Genomic DNA, 24,433 nt, shown 5'->3' on the forward strand with positions numbered 1-24,433 from the left:
TGTATTCCCCCCCATACACCTATTCGAGACCCTCAGGACCTAACATCTCCATATGTATTTTTATTTATCTTAAGTCTCTAAGCATTTTCATATTTATTCATTCTTATTTATCTAAATCATTTCATCCCATATTAATTTTTCACCAAAATAAAACATATATAAAAGGATGCTCTTACCCTCCAAAAAAAATCACAATTAACTGACAGAGTGATTGAGATTAATTCAATTTTAATTGCATTGTTAATTTAATTTGATCATATTTATTTGGTTAAATAAAAATTTTATTTTATTTAATTTAAAAAATAAATAATTATGATTAAATAAATTATTTCTTCAATTTGATTTGGCCATAAAATATGATATTTTATACAATTTTCTAAAGTAAAATTTGGATTCCATATTGAAATTTACTAATTGGAATACTAAATAAATTGATATAATTTAAACCTCAAATCAATTTTCTCTGAACTTGGTTAAACTTCAAACGGGATGATGCTCACAAGTCAATTTATGTTATTTCAAACTTCAGATGAGATGATGCTCGAAACTTAGTTATGATATTTCAAGTTCGAAATGAGATTATGCATAAAAGTCTGTCATGATTTCTCAAGCTCTATACGAGATGATGTTTAGAAATCATTTATGATCTTACAAGCTCTAAATGATATATATAATCTCACAAGCCAACTTTGATCTTTCAAGTTCCAAATGAAATGGGATTTAGAAGTCAATTATGATCTTTAAATCTCCATATAGTGATGCTCTAAAGATTCACGCATAAAAGTAAGATATCATATTTCAAGGTCCATACGAGATGAACCTCAAAAGTCAAATGTCGTCTTTCAAGCTATAGAAGACGATTCGGCCTTATAGGGTTCAAATGAGATGATGCTCAGATGCAGTTTTAAATTAATTCTTATTCGTCAAACAAATTGTACAAAATTAATAAATATTGTCTATGTACAATTCACAACAAATGTGGCACATCAATTTCTCCATCATACCCTTCATCAAATTTTGATTTTTTTTTTCTGAACTCTTTAATCTCACATCGATCTTTTTTACAACTTCATTAAATGAAAACTTATACAAAATGATACTTCTATTATCCTAACAAAAAATCACTCCCTCGGTCTCACAAAAACACGAACTATTTGCCGTTTTGAGACGTCTCACAAAAACATGAGCATTTCCAGTTTCTCAACTGAAGAATCAGTCTTAACTGATTCATCAATGCTGGCTACGTGAATTTAGCGGACTGATACTAAATTCAAGTATCAGTTGACATTCTTCCTTGTACTGAATCTCCAGAAGTTTAAAGGAAGCCACACACTCCAAGTACAACCGCATTAAATACAGAGATACAGAGCATCGTCTTTTCTCTGCAGAGCATTCATTTTTGGTGATTACTTTTCAGAAGCGCCTTACCTCCTGTACCTGAGACGCCGTTTCTCACCAAACAAGGAACCTCGAAGATTGAAACCTCAGCCCAAATTCAAATTACTCTCACAACGGATGAATTCTTGAAGACCATCTCAGCCAACGAATCTATTCAAGACCTCTCCTATAAATAGAGCTCGAGGATCACTCAAATCTTCACCGATTCAAAAGCACAAGCTGAAACGCTGCCGAAATTGCAACTCAGCCATTCAAAGCCTTCAAAGTTTGAATCGAAGAAGCGAATTCACAAAGCCAAAATCAGACTACTAATTACCTACATTCTCTTAGATCCTTAGGCAAATATTTGTAATATCCAAAGCCTAAGTTTCGATTACAGAGAGCCTGTTCTCTGTGATCTAGTTGGTATTTCGAACCTCCTTTCAACTGAGCGAAAAGAGTGTTTGAGTAGAGCGGAGTTCAGACCAGTGTTCTGACTCCAAGAGATCTTAGCCAACCGCTGCAAAGGCATTGTGGTGTCTTAGCGTGCTAAGAGTGAGCGAGAAATCCAACCCACTGTGTTGGTACTGAAAATTTGATTTTCAGCTGTAAGGTTTGCTGTGCACCCGTAAGCACAAGCCCAGAGTGTTTGTCAGTGTGATCAACTGACCGTGGACGTAGGAACTTGTTCCGAACCACGTAAAAACTCCTTTGTCTTTTATCGCTTTTAGTTCTTACTTTCTTCTGTGTGTACAAACCTATTTTTAACTGAAACTGATTAATCGCAAAGTGAAACCTTAACCTGACAACGAGTTTATCAAAGGCTTTTTCAAAAGAAAAGTTTTTTGCTGCCAGTGTTATTAGTCTAACTAATAAATCTTCGGATAATCAGTAAGATTCATAGCACTCATCTGTTTCTAAATCAAGACTGAAGCTCTACGTGAATATCTGTTAAAGTCTCGTGCTTAACTGATATCTCTTTACTGAAGTCATCTTCAGTATCAGTCTTCAACCTTTGTTTAACTGAAGTCTTCTCTTTCAGTTAACTTCAAAAGGTTATTCTGTTTTATGTTTTGAAAAATAGCCTATAGATGTATTCCCTCCTCCATACACCTATTCTAGACCTTCCGGGACCTAACAAACTACATTCCCGAATCGACTGCAGTGCGGCAAAATCGACGCTTTGTTGAAACTGCTCGTCTCTGTTGGAGACCTAATCCATCTAATGATTTTAGGTGTCAATTTCTCAGATGTAATGAATTTGGAATTTCTCAATAATCGTTGAATTCCATATGTAGATTTTTTTTTTAATTCGGCCATGTACAACACATGTCATCTCTCTCCCTCTCTCTCTCTCCGCCCGACTCGCGCGGTACCCTTTTTGCGGGCAACGCTACGCGACTCGCGTCTGCCCAACGAGTCGTGGTGTGAATGGTCTAATTGTACCTGTTTATTTGAGGATACTATGCAGTTTCGAATATAATTTTGAAGGTGTTTTTATATATTCTTTTTATTTAAAAAATTAAAAATACACTGCCTTTGTAGACGGAACCTAATTCCACGAATTTGCCGCAATATTCAAGAATCAAAGCTTCTGATTTAGCTTATAAAATTCATTTAATGACATATACTAATACCATAGATGTTTTTTTTTTTCCTTTCCAAAACAGAAAAATAATGAACCTATGATAGGAATGTAGGATAGGAGTTTAAAATGTGACGACCTATATATAAACTAACTCATCCAAAAATATATAAATGTGTGATAGATGATAATGACGTGAGATGTACTTGTCACCTTTCACTCTTATATATAGACTATATTCCTATTTTGTGAGGAGGGATTTCCGGCAACTTGATTGAAAAATCTTCAGTTCACGCGGCATTAACACATCATATCCTACTCAATACCCATTAACCAAAATAAAACTTATGATAATGATGTTGGTAAAACAAATAGAGTTAAAAATAAATTCTGGTCATGTTCTTTATATTTTCAATACTTTCAAGTTAAATTTGTTTACTAAATTCTTTGATCAATATAAAAACGTATTTAAATATACTTTTCTGTGAATTCAAACAAATACTATGTTTTTGTTTATATTATCTTTTGGAAATAGTATAAAATTTGGAAAGAATTTGGTCAGTGTCTAAGAGACTTTGATTAAATAGTTTGACACAAGGAGACTTTAAATATATACTTGCAAAATTACGTAACATACTATTTTTGTATTAAATTTAAACATGAGAATAATATGAATAAATGATATATGGAAGATTTCCAAGTCCGTTTTGCCAGACATATCTATATCTATATCTATCTATATATGAGTTTTCAACGGATAGTTTTACCCGTCAAATTTTTCTCTCCTTATATCACTTATTTTATCACACTCTCTTTCCTACTCCCCAACTTACACGTCTCTCAGTTCTCACAAATCACAATCTATAGTATTTTTTGATATCCACCAAATTTTTTCTCCCACTTTCTTTTTTTATTCTTTTTTAAAAATCATCAAATTCTCTTCATGAAAAATACTCCCTCCGTCCCATTAAAGTTGGCCACATTTCCTTTTTGAATGTCTCATTATTGTTGGCCACTTTCTAAATAAGGAAAAATTTAACTTAATTAGAGCTACTAATTAAGTTACTAAGTAAACCCTAATTTAACCTACTTAAGTCTAATTTTCCATCATTTACACTTAACCCTGGCCGCCCACTCTCTAGGCTCTCCTTCTTGCTTCTTCCCTGGCGGCCGATACCGCCGCCGGCCTCTCTCGCCTCTGCTCTCCCTCTCTCTCTCTCTCTCTCTCTCGTTGTGTACGCGCGCGCACACAAACGTCCCCTCTGCTCTCTCCCACTTTCTCTCCGTCGGACGATTCTCTCCTCTCTCTCGTCTGACCGCCGGCTTCCCCGTCTGAATTTGTCGTCGTCTCCGGTGAGCAAAGGTTTCGATTCGCGCGATTTAGTGGTGGTTCGCCCAGATCTGAGGTGGCACGACCCGATGGCCGATGTCTCTCTGTCTGCGCCGCGACCCCATGGTCGTCGTCCCTCTGTCTGCACCGCGACCCCATGGTCGCCGCCTCTCTGGTCTGCGCCGCGACCACCGCCGACCCTTTCCCCTCTCTGAGGGTGGCGCAATTTGGGGGTGATTCGCCTAGATCGAGGTGAGGCTGATGAGAAGCGAAGTTGTCGAACTGGTGAATGACGGTGGATTTCGGGAACGGCGGTGGTGGCTCTGCCATCGCCGATAAATCAGAGAGGGTGGCGCGATTTTCGGGGCTAGGGATTTCAGACGACTGGTTTGAGGGTGGTGGTTGTTGGCTACGGTGGTGGTGGTTGTTTTCATATTTGAGGGTGGTGCTCTTGAATCTGAGGGTGGTCGGTGGTGGTGGTGCTCCGGTCGCCGGCGGCAGTGAGTTGCTGGCAAATTTGTGGTGGTTGTTGGAGTTACTAATTAAGCAATTAAGATAAATAAAAGTCATTTAAAAATATGAACCACTTAATTAACTCATAACAATACATTTCTTAATCTCCGTGCCGAAAAGAATGTTGCCAACTTTAATGGGACGGATGAAGTATTTAATATGGATGTTAAATTAAAGATCATGACAAGATCTTTAATTTGATGTAAAAATTACATAAAATAAAATTAACTCAAAAAAGTTATTGTAGTTTGAAATCATAAAATTAATTTTTTTTTTTCTCTTCCCTTCCTTCTCTCTCCTCTCTCCTATCACCATTCTTCTTCTTTTTTCTTTTGTGGTTGTTTTATTATTCTTTTTTTAAACTAATTTTATTTTATATTTTTATTATATTAGCTCATTTCAAAGTTCTTTAATTTTAAAATATTATTTTTGAAGTAGAAGTTAAAATATTTTTAATATAAATTTATGGATGAATAATTAATTATATCATCTTAAATATTAAATTTTAGATATGATTTAGATTTATTAAATTTGTAGTTATGTTTGTATTTTTTTATATATATATATTTACTTATATTAACATATCTACTATTATTATTTTTAATTAAATTTTACGTTAGATTTACGTATATATTAAGCATCAAAATGACCATTGAAAAATTATTAATCGAAGAACCATTATTGATCCTATTTAGAAATACAAATAAAAAAGTAAATTGAACGGTTTAATTTTGAAGTAGCACGTCTATTTGAATTTAAATGATAATTATAGCATGTTCAACCCCATTTTTTCCCACTAATCGATTGATGAAAAAATTATTTGTCTATAAAACAATACAAATTTAAATTTAAATGCATATAAAGATAAATGTTGTCATATTTCAATGTGTTCCACTCATAATTATCTCTTTTACTTTTTTGAGAAACATATCCCAAAAAAAACAAGTACTATCTTTTTTATTTTATTAGTATAAATTATTTATTTCTTAAAATCTGTGTCCGACCCTTATGGCTTATTAATGTGGGAAGAAGGGAGTATAAAATTAAACTTAATCAATTGAGCAATTATTATTTATGAAAATAAATCCTATCTCTTTTTGCAAAATCAGAATTTTGAAAACTTTATTTGTAAATTTTTTATTTAAACAAAATGATCGGGTAAAGATAATTTAAATATGCATTCAAAAAATATATTAAACTATATAAAAATAGATGATTTTGTAGATCTTTTTTTTGATAAATTTATATATTGTACTCATTATCAATTAAAATTAATTAATTGATATTTCAAATATTGAAAATATAAAGTTAAAAATCCATATGTTTTCGTATTCATATTTTTTTTGAATAATTGATGTGAATTATTTCACTTTTAAAAATATGATTTATATTTATTTATATTTTGAATATATTAAATAGATATACTTTTTTATTTAAAATATCATTTAATTTTGATGTTGGTCGTGCATCGCACGGGCGTGTGTACTAGTAATATATAAAAGATGATTTTTTTCTCTCTCTTTTTTTTCCACTTTTTTTTCTCTCTCTTTTCTTCCATCAACCTTTTAAATATTTTTATCTCTATTTTTTAATACTCCCTCTGTCCCAGCTGAAATGTCCTGCTTTTCTTTTTGGGTTGTCCCACTTGAAATGTCATGTTTCCTTTTTTGGCAATACACTCTCTCTCTATACTTAATATTTAAATAATTTCCACCAACCCACTTTATCTACTTTATACACATTTCTTAATCTTCGTGCCGAAAAGAAACAGGACATTTCAGCTGGGACGGAGGGAGTATAATTTAATTTTTTTCTAAATATTGTCAAATTTAATTTATAAAAAAATATTTAATATGCATTTTAAATTTAAGTTCGTGATAAAATATTTAATATGGTATAAAAATCATAAAAATTAATTTAAAATGAATAAGTTATAAATTTTTAAAATATTTTATTTTCTCTCTCTTCGTTAAAATTTTAAAAATTTTATTTACGTTTGTGTATGAAAATATTTATTTATTTATTATGACATGTAATACTCTACAATAATAATGTTTAATTTAAATTTTCGTTATCAAATGATTTAAAATTATTTAATGACTATAATTATCATTATACTTTATACTCCCTCCGTCCCACGAATCTTGACACGTTTTCCTTTTTGGGCCGTCCCACGAGTCTTGACACGTTTCCTTTTTAGGTAATAATTATTACATTCTCTCTCTTACTTTATCACATTTATTATATTATCTCTCCTACTTTATCACTTTTATTACCTTCTCTCTCCTACTTTATCAATTTTATACTTTATTAATTACACACTTAAAACACTAATCTACAATTCCTTAATTCCCGTGCCGAACCCAAACGTGTCAAGACTCGCGGGACGGAGGGAGTACATAGTTTTAAAAAAATTACATTTTTAAATTTGGAATTTTATTGAGTACTTGATGTGGGTTATTTTATTTTTTTTAAATCATATTTTACATTTATTTATATTGTAATTTTATTTAATATTTATATTTATTTATTTAAACATATTTAATTTCAACGTTCGCCACGTTGGAAGGGCGTACTAATTATTTAAAAAGTGATTATTTATCATATGAAAAAAAACTGCAATTAAACAAATGCCACAAAATTCAACAATGATAATACCTTCCTCACATGTTTATGCATAAGATAGATAATTTTATTTGAATCGTAATTCGCACGCAAACTTAAATTTTACAAATCGCAACACTATTTTGCAACTTTTACAATATAAGAACAATTAAGTCCAAAAAATTATGTGAAATTGTTTCGCTATAAAATAAATCAAGATTTAAATTCAAACCCACATTTTAATATACTGATATTATTAGATCACTAATTTATAATTATATACTGCATCCGTCCACTAAAAGCTTACAATAAAATCCACAAAAGAGTATGGAGTACTATTTTTCTTTTGGACATGACCCTATTTTTCTTTTTAACTACAATCACTCATTTTTATATGACTCTACACTCAATTCAACAACAATCATTCATTTATATTTAACACATTTACCAATTATTTTCTAAAAATTCATGTTCACCAAAAATTGTATACTATGACGACCAGGGCCGGTCTTGATAAAAATGAGGCCCTGGGCGAAATTATAAAAATTGGCCCCTAATATATTATATTTTTCAATATATTGAAAAAGAAAAAATGTCCATTATTTATGAAAAAAAATTGGTTCTCTAATTTTTTACTTGCAAAATCATCTATAACATTGTTCAAATCTATGTTATTTAAAATCTCTTTTTCGATACAGAATATTGTCAAACCATTCAATCTTTCTTGGGATATTAACGATCTCAAATACGTTTTCAACAATTTTAAGTTTTAGTAAATGTTTTTGGGGAGTTCTAAAATGGTTTAGAAAAGTAAATTCAAAAGACTATATACCTTCTCCATTCTTATTTTTTTGAGAAATTGACCAATGATTTGGAGAAGAAGAAGAGTTCCCCCCCCCCCCCAAAAGATACGTTAAAGGAGACGAGATCTTATACATTTAGATAGTTTATGATTAAATTAATGGTATTTAACAATAAATTATGTTTGATCGAAAATCAATAAACCAAATATTTTTTTACTATAATTAATAAAATATGTAATTAATGGGATATATTAAAAAAATTGGGCCCTTAAATTTTGGGGGCCTTGGGCCGTCACCCAAGCCGGCCCTGCCCCTGATGACAACTGTATCATCTTGTTGGATGATTGTATTACTTGAATTCAAATTTTTTGAGAAATAATTTTTTTTTTCTTTTCAAATACAACATACTGTATAAGTAAGTAAATGATTTAATATGTTTAATACAATGTTCTCATGAAACAAAGTGATATGAAAGTTAAAATGTGTATATTCTAGGTAACTCAATTTCAATTCACAAAACTGTAAGTCAATCGGGCCGTGTAATAATTTGCATAAAATTAAATTCAAATATTTGAAACGTGAGCGACCCAAATTGAACAAATTTCCTCAACCCCAATTCCCGAAGCTGCTTCTCTCATGCATCTCACAAAAGTTCTAATTCCTTTTCCCAAAGCAAAAAACTTTTCTTACTTATAAACCGTACCTCAAGAGAATCGAATCAGATTCTCAAAATGTTACACACAAAATAAATAATACATGTAAATATTAATTTCAATGCTACAAGTCAATTCATGCAGGCGTAACCTTGTTGCTCCCATAAATCAGTTATATTCTCAGCGAAATATTATTTTAATTTTTTTTTCAAACTTAGTTTTAATTAGAGAGAGAGAGAGAAACGCGTTTTGAGGGGTTTCATGATGACAGAAAAGCACCAGCTGTTTTTTTTTCTGCAAAGGATTAAAAGAATATAATAAATCAATAGTACTATGTTTAGACAACATTGTGCGTACTAAAAAATATTTATTGTTTTTTAGGGAGTATATTTTTATTTAATGTATATTGTGTGATGGATTATGTTCAGACAACTGAGAAGCACACTCCCCATAAGCATCCTGCAAAATCCTGGAAGCATCCTAAGTTACTCTCTCTCTCTAGAATTGCATTATTCTATACTATTATAATATTCAGATATAATGCCATGAATTATAGCCCATTACTATTAAGTACTCGGTCTAAGATATGAACCCTAAATCTCATTAAAATATATCCCACCCCATGTGACCAAATGACTCCATTGTCCACTTATGGTAATTTTTTCTTTTTACCAAGTCTTGTTCCAGGTGTGTTTTTCTATGATTCTAGATTTCTTATTTACTTCAATTACTACACATGATTTATATAAAATAATAATGTCCCCATTGTGTGCCATAAATTTTTCGATTAAATATGCTAGCTATATTGATTTAGTGGTAAAGAATAATGAATGGTGTCAAAAATCTCAATTTTGAGTGCGATTTTTAAATTTATTTTTTCATCGATAATATTACTGTAACGATCATATTATATATGTTCCTATAAGTGTAATAAACTAACGAGTTGAGATGCGACGAACAAATTGAACTTGTCCTCTAATAAGCATCCCATTTATGAATTCTATAGAAAATTGATGATGCCCAACTTTCTATTTTACCCCAATCTTCAGTGTAAATTGTTTAATTGCTCAATTTTTCAAGCAAATATTTGACGTGATGGGATAGATAAATAACAAAAAAATATATAATTGAATATTTAAATAATTAGATAATCAAACAATTTAAAATTTATCTTCACTCGTCCTTGAAATATCTTACTCAAATTAGTGGTCACAAATTTTAAAAAGATTTAATTATGTATTTACATTTTAGTAAAATTAAGTTGGGATAGTTGGTGTTTATACGGGGTAATAATTAGTGAAATTGTATTCAAAAAATGAGTAGAAAGATGTTTTGTGAACGGATAAAAAAATTAAAAAAAATGTTTTATAAATAGAGAGTAAATTAATTGTATATAAATTAAACTTTCAACAAATTCTCATTTTGCACACGAACTTTAAATTTTTTATTAAAATTACTTAATTATTAATTTTTTTCATCGTGGTGACATGAGATAAACATACTCGCTTAGCACGAATATACTTGCGTAATATAAATATGACTGTGTGAAATAAAATGAACGTCGTATTGTAAAATTAGATTAAAATGACGTCGTTTTAGGCCCAAAATTTGACCGGCAAGTGAGCGAATATGCAAAATGAGAAAAAAATAATAATTAAATAATTTTAATAAAGATTTCAAAATTCACTTGCTATCAGTTTGAGGGAGTCTCTTGGGGGTGGGTGTTTAAATGGAGTCGTGTCCTTAATGCTGACGAGTCTTTGGAATTTTTGGAACTTTGGAATTGCATTTGCAGGTTGGAGTTCGATCACAATCGACCAGATTCTCGAATTTGGGTGACTTCAAAAGATGGAATGTTTCATCCAAGGGACCTGTACTTCGCCATTGCAAATACATCAACAAGTGAGGAACAAGCTACAGATCATTGGCCAAGTTTGTGGTGGAAAGCCATTCCGTTGAAGGTTTCGGCTTTTGTTTGGAAAGCATTGCTTGATAGATTGCCAACGAAGGATAATTTGATTAAAAGAGGAATTTTACACTCGCAAGAAGACGGTGTCTGTTCTTTGTGCTGGGTTCAAGATGAATCTTCGTGCCATGTCCTTCTTATCTGCTACGAGGCACTCCTTGTATGGTCTAAGGTTTGTGGTTGGATTGATTGTTCTTTACTTTATGCGGCTACTTTGAAGGAACATTTCGAGGAGTTTGTGAGCTTTGGTGTTGGGAAAGTAAAGAAGAAAATTCTTGGCCTTATTTGGCAATGTGTTGTGTGGAGAATTTGGAAGGCGAGAAATGAGAAGATTTTCAAAAACTCAATACCGATCGCGGAGAACATCGTGGAGAGTATTAAGTTCTGCTCATGGAAATGGTTGAAGGCGCACTACCCATCTTCCTTTTATGCCTCTCTGCATGAGTGGAGTTCACATCCTATCCTTTGTATGCCGACTAATCTTTAGTCTCCTCTTTCTTTTGCTCCCTGTTTTGTTGTTTTCATTTCTCTGGTGTTGTATTTTTGAGTACTTCTAGTACTCTTCCATTGGAATGAGAATTTCTTTTACTTTTCAAAAAAAAAAAACTCTTATTTTTATTTACTTTTGTGGTGTATGATTTTTGACGACAGCATACTCTTATTTAAGAGATGTAAAGAGTAAAAGCTACTCGGTCTAAGGTGGGTAGCTTGTTCTCTAAGTCAAGAGGCCTTTAATGGTGAAAATTAATTAATTTAATTTTGCTAATATAAAGTAGTTAGGGGCTTCCGTGCTGGTTTGTGAATGCTGCATATGCTTCCACAGCCAAAAGTCTGCCCTTTTTCTGAGCAAAACTCTGTTGGCCTTTGAAAAATTCGGCATTTCTCAGCTGGCTCACCATGTTAGTAATTGCTCTAATTTGCTTCAATTGTTTCTCTTTTCACACCTCAAAAGTTCCAAAGGGAATATACCATTAATTAATGACTTTCTAAAATCAATCCCACTACTCCCATATACCATTTTGATTTTCAAATCCCAGAATAGTATTTTACCTTTCATTTTTACCATAACATTAACTCATAAGAGATAATAGCTTCTAAACTATTGAACTTGACCATAATCTAATTTTTACACGAGCCAACTTAAAAATTGTCCCACAATTATTGAAATTTTAATTTAATTTAATTTCAATAAAAATGTTGAAATCCGTCAATAATTTATTCAACAAAACACAACTAATATATCAGTAATTTACAAATGGCGTTTTAATTTGGCAAGTAAAAATTGTCAGCTGATTTGACTAGCTTAAATTTTCAAACAACTGTACCAGCATTAAATAGGGTTAGGACTTCAATTTGTTAGTAAGTTCAGATAATTTTTTAAATTTAATTATTACTATCAGACATATTTTTAAATTAATATACAAAATCAAAATATAATTCCATAATTTAAATGCTATCACCCTGATTAATAAAAGTAGGATTTCTTAGCAGTTACAGTTACAGTAGTAGTAGGCTAGAAAAGTCATTATCATGTGAAGTAAGTACGAAGCCTCTTCTCATTTTCATTCCTTTTATTAATCTCAGAATTAACACTGGCAAATATCTGTCAGCCATGTCACAATTAACTAAACCTTGACCAAAAACTATACATTATTTTTTTTTTCCTTAAAAAAATAATCTATAAATATCACCAATTCCCCCCCTCCTCCACAACATCATTATCCCATTTCAAGCAGCAAAACAAGGAAAAATACAAGAAAAAAGAAACCCACACATAGACACAACCTTAATTTATCAGAAATGGTCAAGACAGAATCCAAGATTTCATCACCATCATCGTCGTCGTCGTCGCCGCGGCGAAACCCAACCTCCCAATGCAAGAAGAGATTCAAAGGAGTGAGAATGAGAAGCTGGGGATCATGGGTTTCCGAGATCAGAGCGCCCAATCAGAAAACGAGAATCTGGCTGGGGTCCTACTCGACGGCGGAGGCGGCGGCGCGAGCCTACGACGCCGCGCTCCTCTGCCTCAAGGGCTCCTCCGCCAACCTCAACTTCCCGACCTCCTCGCACCAGAATCTGATCAATGTCGACAAAGACACGATCATGTCGCCCAAGTCCATACAAAGAGTCGCGGCGGCCGCGGCCAATGCCCAACTTCTAGAAGCTTCCAGAAACCCTAACCCTCCGTCGCCGATGTCCACGTCTTCTACCTCGAGCTCGTCGCCCTCGCTGTCGTCTTCTTCTCCCAACTCTTGCTTTCGGATCGAAGACGACCACATCTCGCTGTCGGAGGCCGCCGCCGGCGACTACGAGGTGCAGTTCGAGGAGCCGAGCATGGCGGCGTGGTACAACTTTGATTCCCCCAAGTACAATGAGATGCTTAATGGGGTGTTTTTTGATCCTTTGATGATGGAGGATTATTCGTATGAAGATGGCGATATTCGTTTGTGGAGCTTCTGTTGAAGATTTGGAGGGAAAAAAAAAATTGTTTATGTTGTTTACTATATATACTGCTTATTTATTTGTTCATTCATTGGATGATCTTCAGTTTATTTCATGAAGACATTACTGACTTAGGCTGGGAATTATACATATATATATTTTTGTAATTTATTGAATTGAGTATTTGGGTTTCAATTCGCAGGAGAGTGACATAATTCGATGCACTCTTTTAAGTGAATTTGACTGTATACTTTTGTATTTAATTGAATTTCATATCATATACATATATATGTGGGCTATATGTTGCTTGTAACTCTACATAAATATTGAAAGAAGTTGTGTTTTCTTGTGGCAATAGTTTTTTGTTTGTGATTCATATGTGGTAATAGAATCTATCAGCAGTCGTGCAGTAAAATAATTTGCGGTCGAGATATATATATGCTACCATGTTTCGATCTTTTGGTCATGTCTTACAATTATTTTAAAAATTTAATTTAAATGCACCGAGAAATCAACCGGAGATGATAAATTACGCACTTGAACAATATTTATATATGGATTAAATAACTTGTTGTGACCAAATCGAGTTTAATTTATGAGATTTTTTGTATCTAGTTTATGTAAAATAAATTAAAAACTATAGAAACGACACAAGAGTTATTTCATGTATCACATGATTTTAACACGTTTGTGTGACCAATGTCAATATCTGATCCGAAGCCGGTTTTGCACATGGTGCTGTCTATTTTTAGAGAAGTTGAAAGTGCATGGTTCCATTTCTTTTCTCTTACAATGGACTTGGTCATTTCAAAAACTAAAAAATAAAAAATAAAATTGTTGCAGGTTTCCCAAAATTTTAAATTGACCAATTTTTATCGTATTGTATTAATTGCTAGTTGGTATATAGATTTGGTAGAAGAAAGAGTGTGCACCCTAGCTACACTTTATTTCAATAGTATCCATATTCTAATCGATAATATCACCAACTTTGGATAACATATATGAAATGTTTTTGAGGCTTTTATCAAAGTAGATTTTTGAGAGGGCGATGATATGATATATGCAGTGAACATGGGATAGAGCCCACACAAGCATATTATTGGAAATTTATTCTTTGCAAACATATCATGTGCAGTGGAGCATCTATTCATCAAGAAAAGAAATACATTGTTCTTTTATATGAGTCTAGGCTTGTGATTACCATGTGTGTATCTTTGTCTTTGGGGAATCCTAAGCAGCTCTTGTGTTGTGACACATGACATCTTTTATTTCCTACTCGATCTGCAATCTAATCGACGGACATCGTGGTATTAATTCAATCTAGACTTCAATTCAACAATCATAATTGTTTGTTTATAGTCCATATGCTTTGTACATGAGTCGTATATATTGATATTCATTTGTATTATTACATGTCATATATATGAATCCAACAACTTAATTTTAAGATAAAATAGAGATGACTTGCAGATATAATTAATCTTTGCAATAATCGTCACATCTTTCGGTTTGTAGTAAGATAAATATATTCGAATTTCATTAATGAAAAATATGTAATTAAATATAAAAAATAGAAAACAACAAAGATACATACAACCAATACTTTCGAGCATATCCAAGGTGGAGAACAACCGTAACGAAAGTAATCGAGGATGGAGGGGTGGGGATGGACTACATAAAAAATCATGTCTTCATGGGTACATAGACCCCTTTTTTCATATGAAATTTTTTTACTACATTTTATAACTATTCAATTTTGTTTTTAGAGACCTCCTTACTGCACAAAAAAAATATACAAAGTGGCCTAAGTCACTCATATATTCAAGGGGTACTAAGTGGTTCAAATATATATCACTTAACATCGAGGTACACTACTTCGGTTAGGCCTAGTGCAACCCCTCAAACTCACTCACCTGTTTTCCATTATTTAGACTTGGGTACAATGCTTGACAGCCTTGAAAAGCCCCGAAATAAAAGTCACACTCATTTTAATAATTGATTTTAGTTGACCTTTTCTGATATACCTTCTATCATAGTTTACGGTCGGATCCCCTATCTTATTGAAGGGTGCACGGTGGTATTGGCCATGATTTTCAGTCGCAAAATTGTCACTCTGTCAATAAGGGGTCCGAGTCCAGTCGAGAGGCATAGCCTTTGAACAAGTGCTACATTGTAGACAACAAAAAAATGAAACATGTAAAAGCTTCGATTTGGAAATTTATGAATATTTGAAGAGTTCGGGCTGCCGAGAACCAAGTTCTATCAGAGTGGTAGCTTCAATGAGATTCCTCATTTCAGCATTAATCCATGCCACATGAGAAGGTTCCATCAGAGCAAAAAGGATGAAGCACTAATGATTGTTACTCCGGTCAGTGCACGGAGATTTCATTTGTTGGTATTGCACCCAAATTTACTAGTGATCCAGTCTCCATGATGTCAGCCTACAATTTCACGTTCTTGTGGTGTCTATGATTGAGTCATTTTCGTAGACATGAAAATCCATACTTGCTTCGCACCAAGCGTCTAGCATACTGCAGAGCCAATGCCTGCATAAACATAAAGAAAGGGCAGAGTACCAAGGAAAATAGTTACAAGAGAATAGACTTATGAAATAATGATACATGTTCTATTCCTTTGAATTTCATTGTAATTTACAGTGGCCATGATGTTTGTGCAAATATCTAGATGCCCCTTACTATCTTAGATGAAAATATGTCATAAAGGCAAAAATAGACGTCTTTCTTGATATTAATCACTATGGGATTAACCATGAAGGGTTCGTCTTCGAAGATTAACTTGTTCTGTGCAATATCAAATGTGGTTGACTGTTGTAGCAAGTGTGAGCTCCTTTTAACCTTTTTCAGAATCTTCAATCTTTTCTTCCTCTTGTAGATGTGCTTGATTGTACTTGATAGTGTGGTCATTTGATGTTTGAGTTATAGCCATTCTCGAATTTGATTTTATACCTTTTTCGTTGCTAGACACTTAAAGAAAATGTGTTCATGTATCCAACTCTATGTTGCAAAGCCAATAGAGGCGACAAATATTGAGGAGCTCAAGCTTATCAACTGTTTTCATCGACCTTAAAGGGAGAGGGGGAGAGATGTGGGGGTTTTCATATTATTTTATGCAAAAAATATTTTCTCACCTTTAGGTCTTAGAAAATCATAAACCTGTATTTTATTTTCAATCAAATCATAAAGATTCCGCTAGAATCTTTATCGATGCTTCATATCTCTGCTAAATACAAGCAAATCATCAGTAAAAGCAAGATGTTTTATTTTCAAAGTTTTACAGCGGGGTGATAATTAAATTCTCTTTCACTCGTCTTTATTTGTAGCAATCGTGGCAGATACTTCATACAACAAAGGAATAATGTGGGTGACATTGGATCCCCTTCTCTAAGTCCTCTGATCTTTCCTTGTATTAGTTCATGGTGGCTCTCATTTATTGCAATCGTGAAGGAAGTCGACGTGACACATGTCATAATCCCTTGAATGAAGGTCGGGTGGAACTTTAGACCTCTTAAGACTTCATTAAGAAATTGCCAGAATATTGAATCTTAGGCCTTTTGGAGGTCTATTTTGAGCATGCTCCTTGGGAAGACTATTTCCCTTTCATACTTTTGTTATTAATTCTTGTGCCAAAAAATATTTTCAGTGATGTTTTTTCTTTGATTGTGCTGGATTGATAAAAAAAATTAAGCACTAGAGTCATCATTTATTTGTGATTATTTTGTACAAAACACTTGTGCACGCAATAGGGCGGAAGCCGCTCGCTGTGAGGTTGCGTTGCTTCTTTGGGATGGGCGCTATAATGCTATGATTTAATTCTTTCAGAATAAAACTATAGTAAAAAAAATTCCAAAACAACCACAGTCACATCCTCCTTGACAAAAGTCCAGTTCTTTTTGAAAAAAAGCTGAGTTGAACCCATTGGGACCAGGCGCCTTTTCCCCATCAATGTCTAAAGTGTTTTTTTTGGTCTATTCTTCCGTAACCTCTTTAATCATGTCCGTACTATCTTCGAGACTCAAAGTATGTCCTTCTTCAAAGGCCTTATGGTCCGCGGGATTTTCTAGAATAAAAACTCCAAAGAGAGTTTTTATAGAATTGTAAGAATTTCATAACAATCTCATCTGCATCATGTGTTTCCATGCCATTTCTTTTGCACAAAATCAAAATGATATTTAGCGTTCTTGTCCAAGTGAGTTAAATGATGACATTTGGCTTTTTGAAGAAAGAAGTCATTTTCAGCCGCATCCAAAAACATTGTCTTCTTCCTCACTATCTTTTCTTCTTCTATGAAATCGATATTTGTAGGGTCTTTGTCACATTTTCCTTGAATGTCTTTTAGGTCAGGCTGTGCTTTCTCAGCTTTCTCCTCTATGAGATTAAATTATTTTTTGTTGAATGCTTTCAACGCAACTTCTAAGTTTTTGTATTTTTTTGCCAAATCCCATTGTGTCTTTCGCGTTGCAACCGTAGTCTAGTTCTCTTGCAAAACTTTATCAAAATCATGGTGTTTCATCCAGTAATTAAAGAATTTGAAAGGCTTTTGAACTTTAGATTTTTATCAAAAGCAAGGAAATAAAGGCCGAGTGGTTTGCATGAATCCCCCTTGTGAGGAAACTTGTTCGGCATGAATATCCTTGATTTGTCCATGCGTTGTTGATCTTTACATAGTCGACTTTGAATAGCACTTAGTTTTTGTCCATGTGAAGAAACAACCCGTTGAGATGGTGACTATGAGGCAAATCGAGGCGTATGCGTTGGCGAAGTTAGTGTACTTATTCTCTGGTGGTACCTCTTTCGGAGGAATTTCATCACATTATTGAAATCTCTAGCAACGAGAGTAGGTCGAGTTTGAGGTATATTCAAAATTTTCGACGATTGAAATGTGACTTTTCATTGTTGGCAGAAAACTTGTTTGTGAAATTAGGGCATCGTGAAAAAATTCACTCAACATTTTTTTTATCGTTGGAATTTTTTGGATGTGTCTATTTTACTACTCCCTCCGTCCCAATAAAAGTGGCCACATTTCCTTTTTGGGTGTCCCATTAAAAGTGGCTACTTTCTAAAAATGGCAAAAGTTTACTTTAATTAAGTCAATAATTACTCACTAATTTGGTCAACAATTGTAGGCCACTTTCTAAAAATGTCAAAATTACTCACTAATTTGGTCAACAATTGTAGGCCACTTTCTAAAAATTACTCACTAATTTTGGTGGGTCACACTCAATTAAAACATAACAATCACCTTCTTAATCTCCGTGCCCAAAAAAAAATGGCCACTTTTATTGGGACGGAGGGAGTACAAATTAAAAATTAGTATTATTATTTTTATAGTAATAATAATAATAATAATAATTTTCTAAGACCAATATTGAATCAGAATGGATTGTAGCAATCAATCCTAAATTACTCACAAATAGCTTTCAGTCTTTTGACAGCCATAATAAGGAGCCTAGTTAGTTCAATGTTTCGGTTATAAAATTCTAAAAGTGGGCTTTATGGATAACAAACTCAGAGGCCCAATTAGATTGTAAATGATATTTCATCTAACAACATCTAAATTAAGTCAGAAGCAAACGAAACTTATACATAAACTTTTACTCCCTCCGTCCCAATAAAAGTGGCCACATTTCCTTTTTGGGTGTCCCATTAAAAGTGGCTACTTTCTAAAAATGACAAAAGTTAACTTTAATTAAGTCAACAATTACTCACTAATTTGGTCAACAATTGTAGGCCACTTTCTAAAAATGCCAAAATTACTCACTAATTTGGTCAACAATTGTAGGCCACTTTCTAAAAATTACTCACTAATTTTGGTGGGTCACACTCAATTAAAACATAACAATCCCTTCCTTAGAGGGTGTTTGGCTGAGCTTATAAGCTCCTTAAAACAGCTTATAAGTTGTTTAGGAGCTTATAAGCTCTTGGAAAGTGTTTGGCAAATTAAGCTCTCTAAGAGCTTATAAGATGTAAAAATAAGCTCTAAGAGCTTATAAGCTCTAAAAAATAAAAGTTCCCCCACCCCAACTTATTTTTTGAGAGAGCTTATAAGCTGCATTAAATTTACTAAAATGACCTTGACATATTTTTGTATTTTCAATTATGCCCTTTCAATTTTCATTTCAGATTTCTCTACCATTTCTCAAATTCGTTTCATCTCTCCCCCCCCCTTTCTCACCTTCTCTCACTGGAATTAGGGTTTATCTACTTCAATCTCGCAGCAGAGAGTATCGCGTGTCGCGCCAGTTTGGAGATGTAAAAGGTTGATTTTCCGCCTTGATTCGTTTTCCTTTTGATTTATACTGAATCAACCTATCTATTTTTCAGATTTCTTACCAATTCGACAGCCATCGTTTGATCGGTACTTGTCGCCGGCGATCTCCTGGTAAGTATGCCTATCTTATGCCATAGCATCGTGTATTATGTGATTTGTTGTTATGGCAAACTTTGCGCATCGTGTATTTTCTGGGCTGGGAGCATTTCTCTGAAGGATTTCTTACTGGTTTTGTGACTTATAATTTGGCTATTGGAAATAAATTTCTGAACCTCTTCTGTTCTATTTGAAATTCAGTTTAGCCTGCATTTAGATCCAACCAGTCCATAATCTTTTTATCTTTTTTTGGGTGGAGGTGGGTGGGAGAGGAGATTCTTTATTATACTGAATAAATTTTAGGTTTATGGTAGTTTATGGATGAATTAATATTTATGGCTTCACAGACTAGGTTAGATGGATGTAGGATGTATTTGGTCGAGTTCAAGTATTGGGTCTCTACTCTGTCCTCAATTGAATTATGTGTTGTGCACTGAATTTGGATAATCGAATGATCGTGTTGAAGAATCAGTCCAAGAATGGGATATGATCATGTCTGTGTTGAGTGAATATATATGCTTATCTGAAATTGCTAGTTTTAATTATAGCATCTATAAATCGTGCTAGTGTAGGACTCTATCAAAATAAGCAAAATTCCCATTTTGGCATTTCCTTTGTTTTTAAATCATTTGACTAATTTTGGGTGGTTAGATGAGTTGCAACTTGCATGTGATGTGTTGACCAACAGTTAGTAATAGGGTTAGGACAACAAACTGTGAGCTAGCTGCTCAATGCTATTTTATTGATGACTAATACTACTTCCACCCCACTTAAAACATTTTACTTCTTTTTGGATACGATTAGTATGATGTAGGTAATTTAGGTATAAGGTTACTTGTTTAAATAATATTTTTTACCTCATAAAGAACTAATCAATCAAAGTAAGGAGCTTATTACTTAACTTTCTTTGTTATACAACCCTTCCATTTTCTGATTTACTTTATAATTGAACAGCAGAAAGAAGAGGGTAAAAAGAATCTGTCAATCAACAGATGATTATATATAAAAATGCCTCAGTTAATGATATTAGCCAAGATATTTGGATGCCTAATCTTTCCAAGATATTTGAGGTGGAACATAAGCTTTCTTCTTAATTTTTCATCCTTTCTGGTTGCTGGGTTTTGAGTTTACTAGAAGAAAATATTGAGAATTCCTAACTAATAGCACATAGCAGCATCTTGTTTTATGTTGAAGTATATCTTTTGCCTTTTATCTATTAGCAGTTCATCGATATATAATTGATGAGTGAGCAAGTGTAATGTAGATGTTTCATATACTTGAGTATCTTACAGCAAGTGTAATCTTACAGCAACGGTTAGACTTGAGTATCTTTCTTTAAATTTTTAGTATAATCTCCCCCCTCTCATCAACAACAGTTCGGCAGAATTAATTACAAAATGTTTATACTTGCTTGCACCTTGCGAAAATCTTGTATATTGTATATTGTATATTGTATATTGTGGGTGCAGTTTATATTCAGCTCTCAATTTTATTCATTTTCTATATGCTTAGATGGAGAATCGTGATCAAGGAAATAAAGGAATAGTTGGTAAGATCAATAAAATGACTGATGGGTCATCTTCTGCTAAGTGGAATGACTACTTGAACCGTATATTTATTCAATTGTGTGTAGAAGAAATTGGGAAAGGCAATAGACCAAATAGTCACTTCAATGTGAATGGCTGGAATAATATTGTTAGAAAGTTTAATGAAATAACTGGTAAAAACCTTGTTTACAAGCAAATTCGAAATCATTGGGATGCAATGAAGAAAGAATGGTTATCATTTAAGAAACTAATGCACAGTGAGACTGGAATTGGTTGGAATCCTTTGAAGAACTCACTTGATGCTTCGGAGGAGTGGTGGAGCAGGAAAATAAGAGTAAGTATCTACATTAAATTCTTAACGACTATTATTTTATTTTAGTTAGTAGATCTTGGATTGATTTGACATACTTGATGTTGTAGGAAAATGTTGATTTTAAGAAGTTCAAGAACAAAGATTTATCATTAGTATGGTTCGAATATGATAAACTATTCAGTGATGTTGCTGCTACTGGAGAAAGAGCACGAGCTCCTAGTCAAAGATCTGAAAATGAGTTTGATGTTGAGAATGAGATCTTAGGGGTGGATAGTGAGGCAAAAGAAGTTGAAGACCACGTGGAGATTGGGGATAGTGAGGATGTTGGACTAGGTGGGAATGATATAAATTTTGAAACTCAAGAAACAAGTAGTATGGTTGGAAAAAGTATGTTTCCATCTCTAGACTCCGTGAAAAGAAAATATTGTGGGGAAAACAGCAAAAGCAAAAAGATCTCTGGAGCAGCTTCATTGAAAGAAGATATATCTTCGCTGCTCTATTTTATGGAAAAGAAGAGCACTGCCACTTCTTCTAAACAAGAGCAGATAACCATTAAGAATGCTATGGAGATGCTAAACAATATCCCCGGATTATCTCCTATGAGTGAACTTTGGAACTATGCTTGCAACTTTTTGAGCAGACAAGACATGCGAGAAGTGTTTGCTAGTCAACCGTCAAATGAAGCACGCTTATCTTGGCTTGAGTTTAATTACGATCTATTCAAGAAGAATTTGTAGTTATGAACATATGATCCATTTGCATACTTGGGAGTTTTTTGTTATTGGTAGTTTATGCTTATTGTGTGTTTATCTTGTCACCTGTTACATTTTACTTATTATCTTAAATAGTACTATTGGACTATTGCTTATTATCTTGTGATATTTAAATAGTACTATTGCTACAACAGTTCTTGTTTTGTGGTTGTCAAGAGAAACTGTTCATGTATGAACTACCATCATGTGGGATTCAGTGGAGTTGTCAATGTCTTATATGTATATATTCACTTATTGTTTGATCTAAAATTGATATGCACCTGTTTTTATGTTTTAGGTTACACTATGGAAAAACCATGGGATATTTCGAATTGTTCTTCTATACTTCCAACTATCTCACTTGATGAAAAGGTTGATGAGGATGAACATGAAGTTCAAGACTCGGATCGGTTGGTCTTATGTCAACTAACTGCCAAGAGCATCTTTGCATATTATGAAAACTACATACATAAGACTCCATGCCGAACATCCATTCGAACAGGTCATAAATTCATAGAGGAGATCCTGAATGGAAGTGAAATAAGATGTTATCAAGCTTTTCGTTTAGGAAAATCTGTGTTTTTGGACTTATGCTACGAATTGAACCACAAGTATGATTTGGAGCCCACCAGAGGAATGTCTACTTATGAAGAGGTGGGCATTTTCTTAATGACATGTGCCCATGGTGTTGATAATAGATTGTTGCAAGAAATATTCAACCATTCTGGTGAGACTATCTCAAGACACTTCCACAGGACCCTAAAGGCTATTGCTAAATTAGCCAATGATATTATTGCACCGCATCCTGAGTATAACAAGGGAAAAGGGTATCATAAGCCTCAACACCAACGATACATGCCATTCTTTAAAGTGAGTTTACTTTTTTAATGTGTATATAATTATAAATGTATAGTTTAAATTGATTATAAACTCTTTTATGATTTTCAGGATTGTATTGGAGCAATTGATGGTACACATGTAAAGGCTCGATTACCACAAGGACAAGCAATACCATACATTGGACGAAAAGGGTACGCCACTCAAAACATTCTTGCAGTGGTAGATTTCAATATGTGTTTTACATTCGCTTGGGCTGGATGGGAAGGAGCTGCACATGATAATAGGATTTTTGGTGAAGCTATTCGTAATCCTGAACTTAATTTTCCTATTCCAAAAGGAGAAAAATATTACTTGGTTGATGCTGGATATACACATATGCCGGGATATATGGGTCCTTATAGAGGTGAGAATATAAGATATCATCTTGATGATTTTCGTCGGGCTAGGACAAAGCAATTACATCAACCGAGAAACTTAAAGGAAAGGTTCAATTATTACCACTCTTCGTGTAGAAATTGTGTTGAACGAACTTTTGGAGTTTGGAAATCAAGATGGAATATTTTGGCTGACATGCCTTATTTTCACATTGACACCCAAAGAGAAATTGTGTTAGCAACTATGGCTATCCACAATTACATAAGAAAGAAGAATATTCCGGATAATGCATTTCAGGTAGCAGAGGATGAAAATTATGAGCCAAATAATGATCGCGTTGTTGAAGCATTTGTTGAGCCTTCGGTTGTAGAAGATGCAGGTGGATCTAAGAATTCCAGTTGGATAGCCATGCGAGATTCAATTGCTATGGAGATTGCTAGTCAAAATTGAAAAAATTTAAATTGTAAGAAGTTTCAAATATTATTGCTTTATTTTGATGTTGGATGATATCTATAGATGCTATGTTTTTTTTCGTTATATATGGAAAGACCAAATATAATTATGGTAATATATTGGGGTTTATTTTTTAATTTCTTAATTATTTTATCACAAATTATGTCTTTAGTGTTTTTTAAATTTAATATTTTTATGTAATGTACTTGGCCACTTTTGAAATGTTAGATATAAATAGAGTGAAGCAGTTGTAATACGAATTAAAAATAAGAGCGAATTAATTATTAAATAATATTTGGATGTATATTCGTTCCTTTTTGGCAATACATAAAATGAATTTAAATAATAAATACCTTATTCTAATTTAAAGATGTTAAAACTGAATTCCTATATTATTAGAATAAATAAGGTATTGAATTCAAATAATAAATACCTTATTCTAATTTATATTTAGAAGTTTGGTTATATATTAGTTAAAAAAAAGAACGCTAAAACT

General features: G+C 33.2%; 3 protein-coding genes across 3 annotated transcripts; all 3 read left to right on the forward strand.

Annotated features, from left to right (window-relative positions):
- The first annotated feature begins 4,581 nt into the window (after positions 1 to 4,581).
- On the forward strand, positions 4,582 to 11,318 carry LOC131009651 (uncharacterized). The gene is made up of 2 exons (XM_057937062.1): positions 4,582 to 4,814; positions 10,661 to 11,318. Exons 1-2 carry the CDS (start codon positions 4,582 to 4,584, stop codon positions 11,316 to 11,318), a joined length of 891 nt encoding a protein of 296 aa, XP_057793045.1.
- A 316-nt stretch (positions 11,319 to 11,634) lies between these two features.
- LOC131011904 (ethylene-responsive transcription factor ERF014-like) lies at positions 11,635 to 13,628 on the forward strand. The gene has a single exon (XM_057939803.1). The coding sequence runs from the start codon at positions 12,632 to 12,634 to the stop codon at positions 13,292 to 13,294; it is 663 nt and encodes a 220-aa protein (XP_057795786.1). The 5' UTR covers positions 11,635 to 12,631; the 3' UTR covers positions 13,295 to 13,628.
- A 5,517-nt stretch (positions 13,629 to 19,145) lies between these two features.
- LOC131011905 (uncharacterized) lies at positions 19,146 to 23,996 on the forward strand. Its single transcript, XM_057939804.1, has 4 exons — positions 19,146 to 19,542; positions 19,615 to 19,672; positions 22,568 to 23,139; positions 23,218 to 23,996. Exons 1-4 carry the CDS (start codon positions 19,390 to 19,392, stop codon positions 23,932 to 23,934), a joined length of 1,500 nt encoding a protein of 499 aa, XP_057795787.1. The 5' UTR covers positions 19,146 to 19,389; the 3' UTR covers positions 23,935 to 23,996.
- The last annotated feature ends 437 nt before the right edge of the window (positions 23,997 to 24,433 follow it).

The sequence above is a fragment of the Salvia miltiorrhiza genome, chromosome 2 (genome assembly GCF_028751815.1).
Source record: "Salvia miltiorrhiza cultivar Shanhuang (shh) chromosome 2, IMPLAD_Smil_shh, whole genome shotgun sequence".
Taxonomy (NCBI): Eukaryota; Viridiplantae; Streptophyta; class Magnoliopsida; order Lamiales; family Lamiaceae; genus Salvia; species Salvia miltiorrhiza.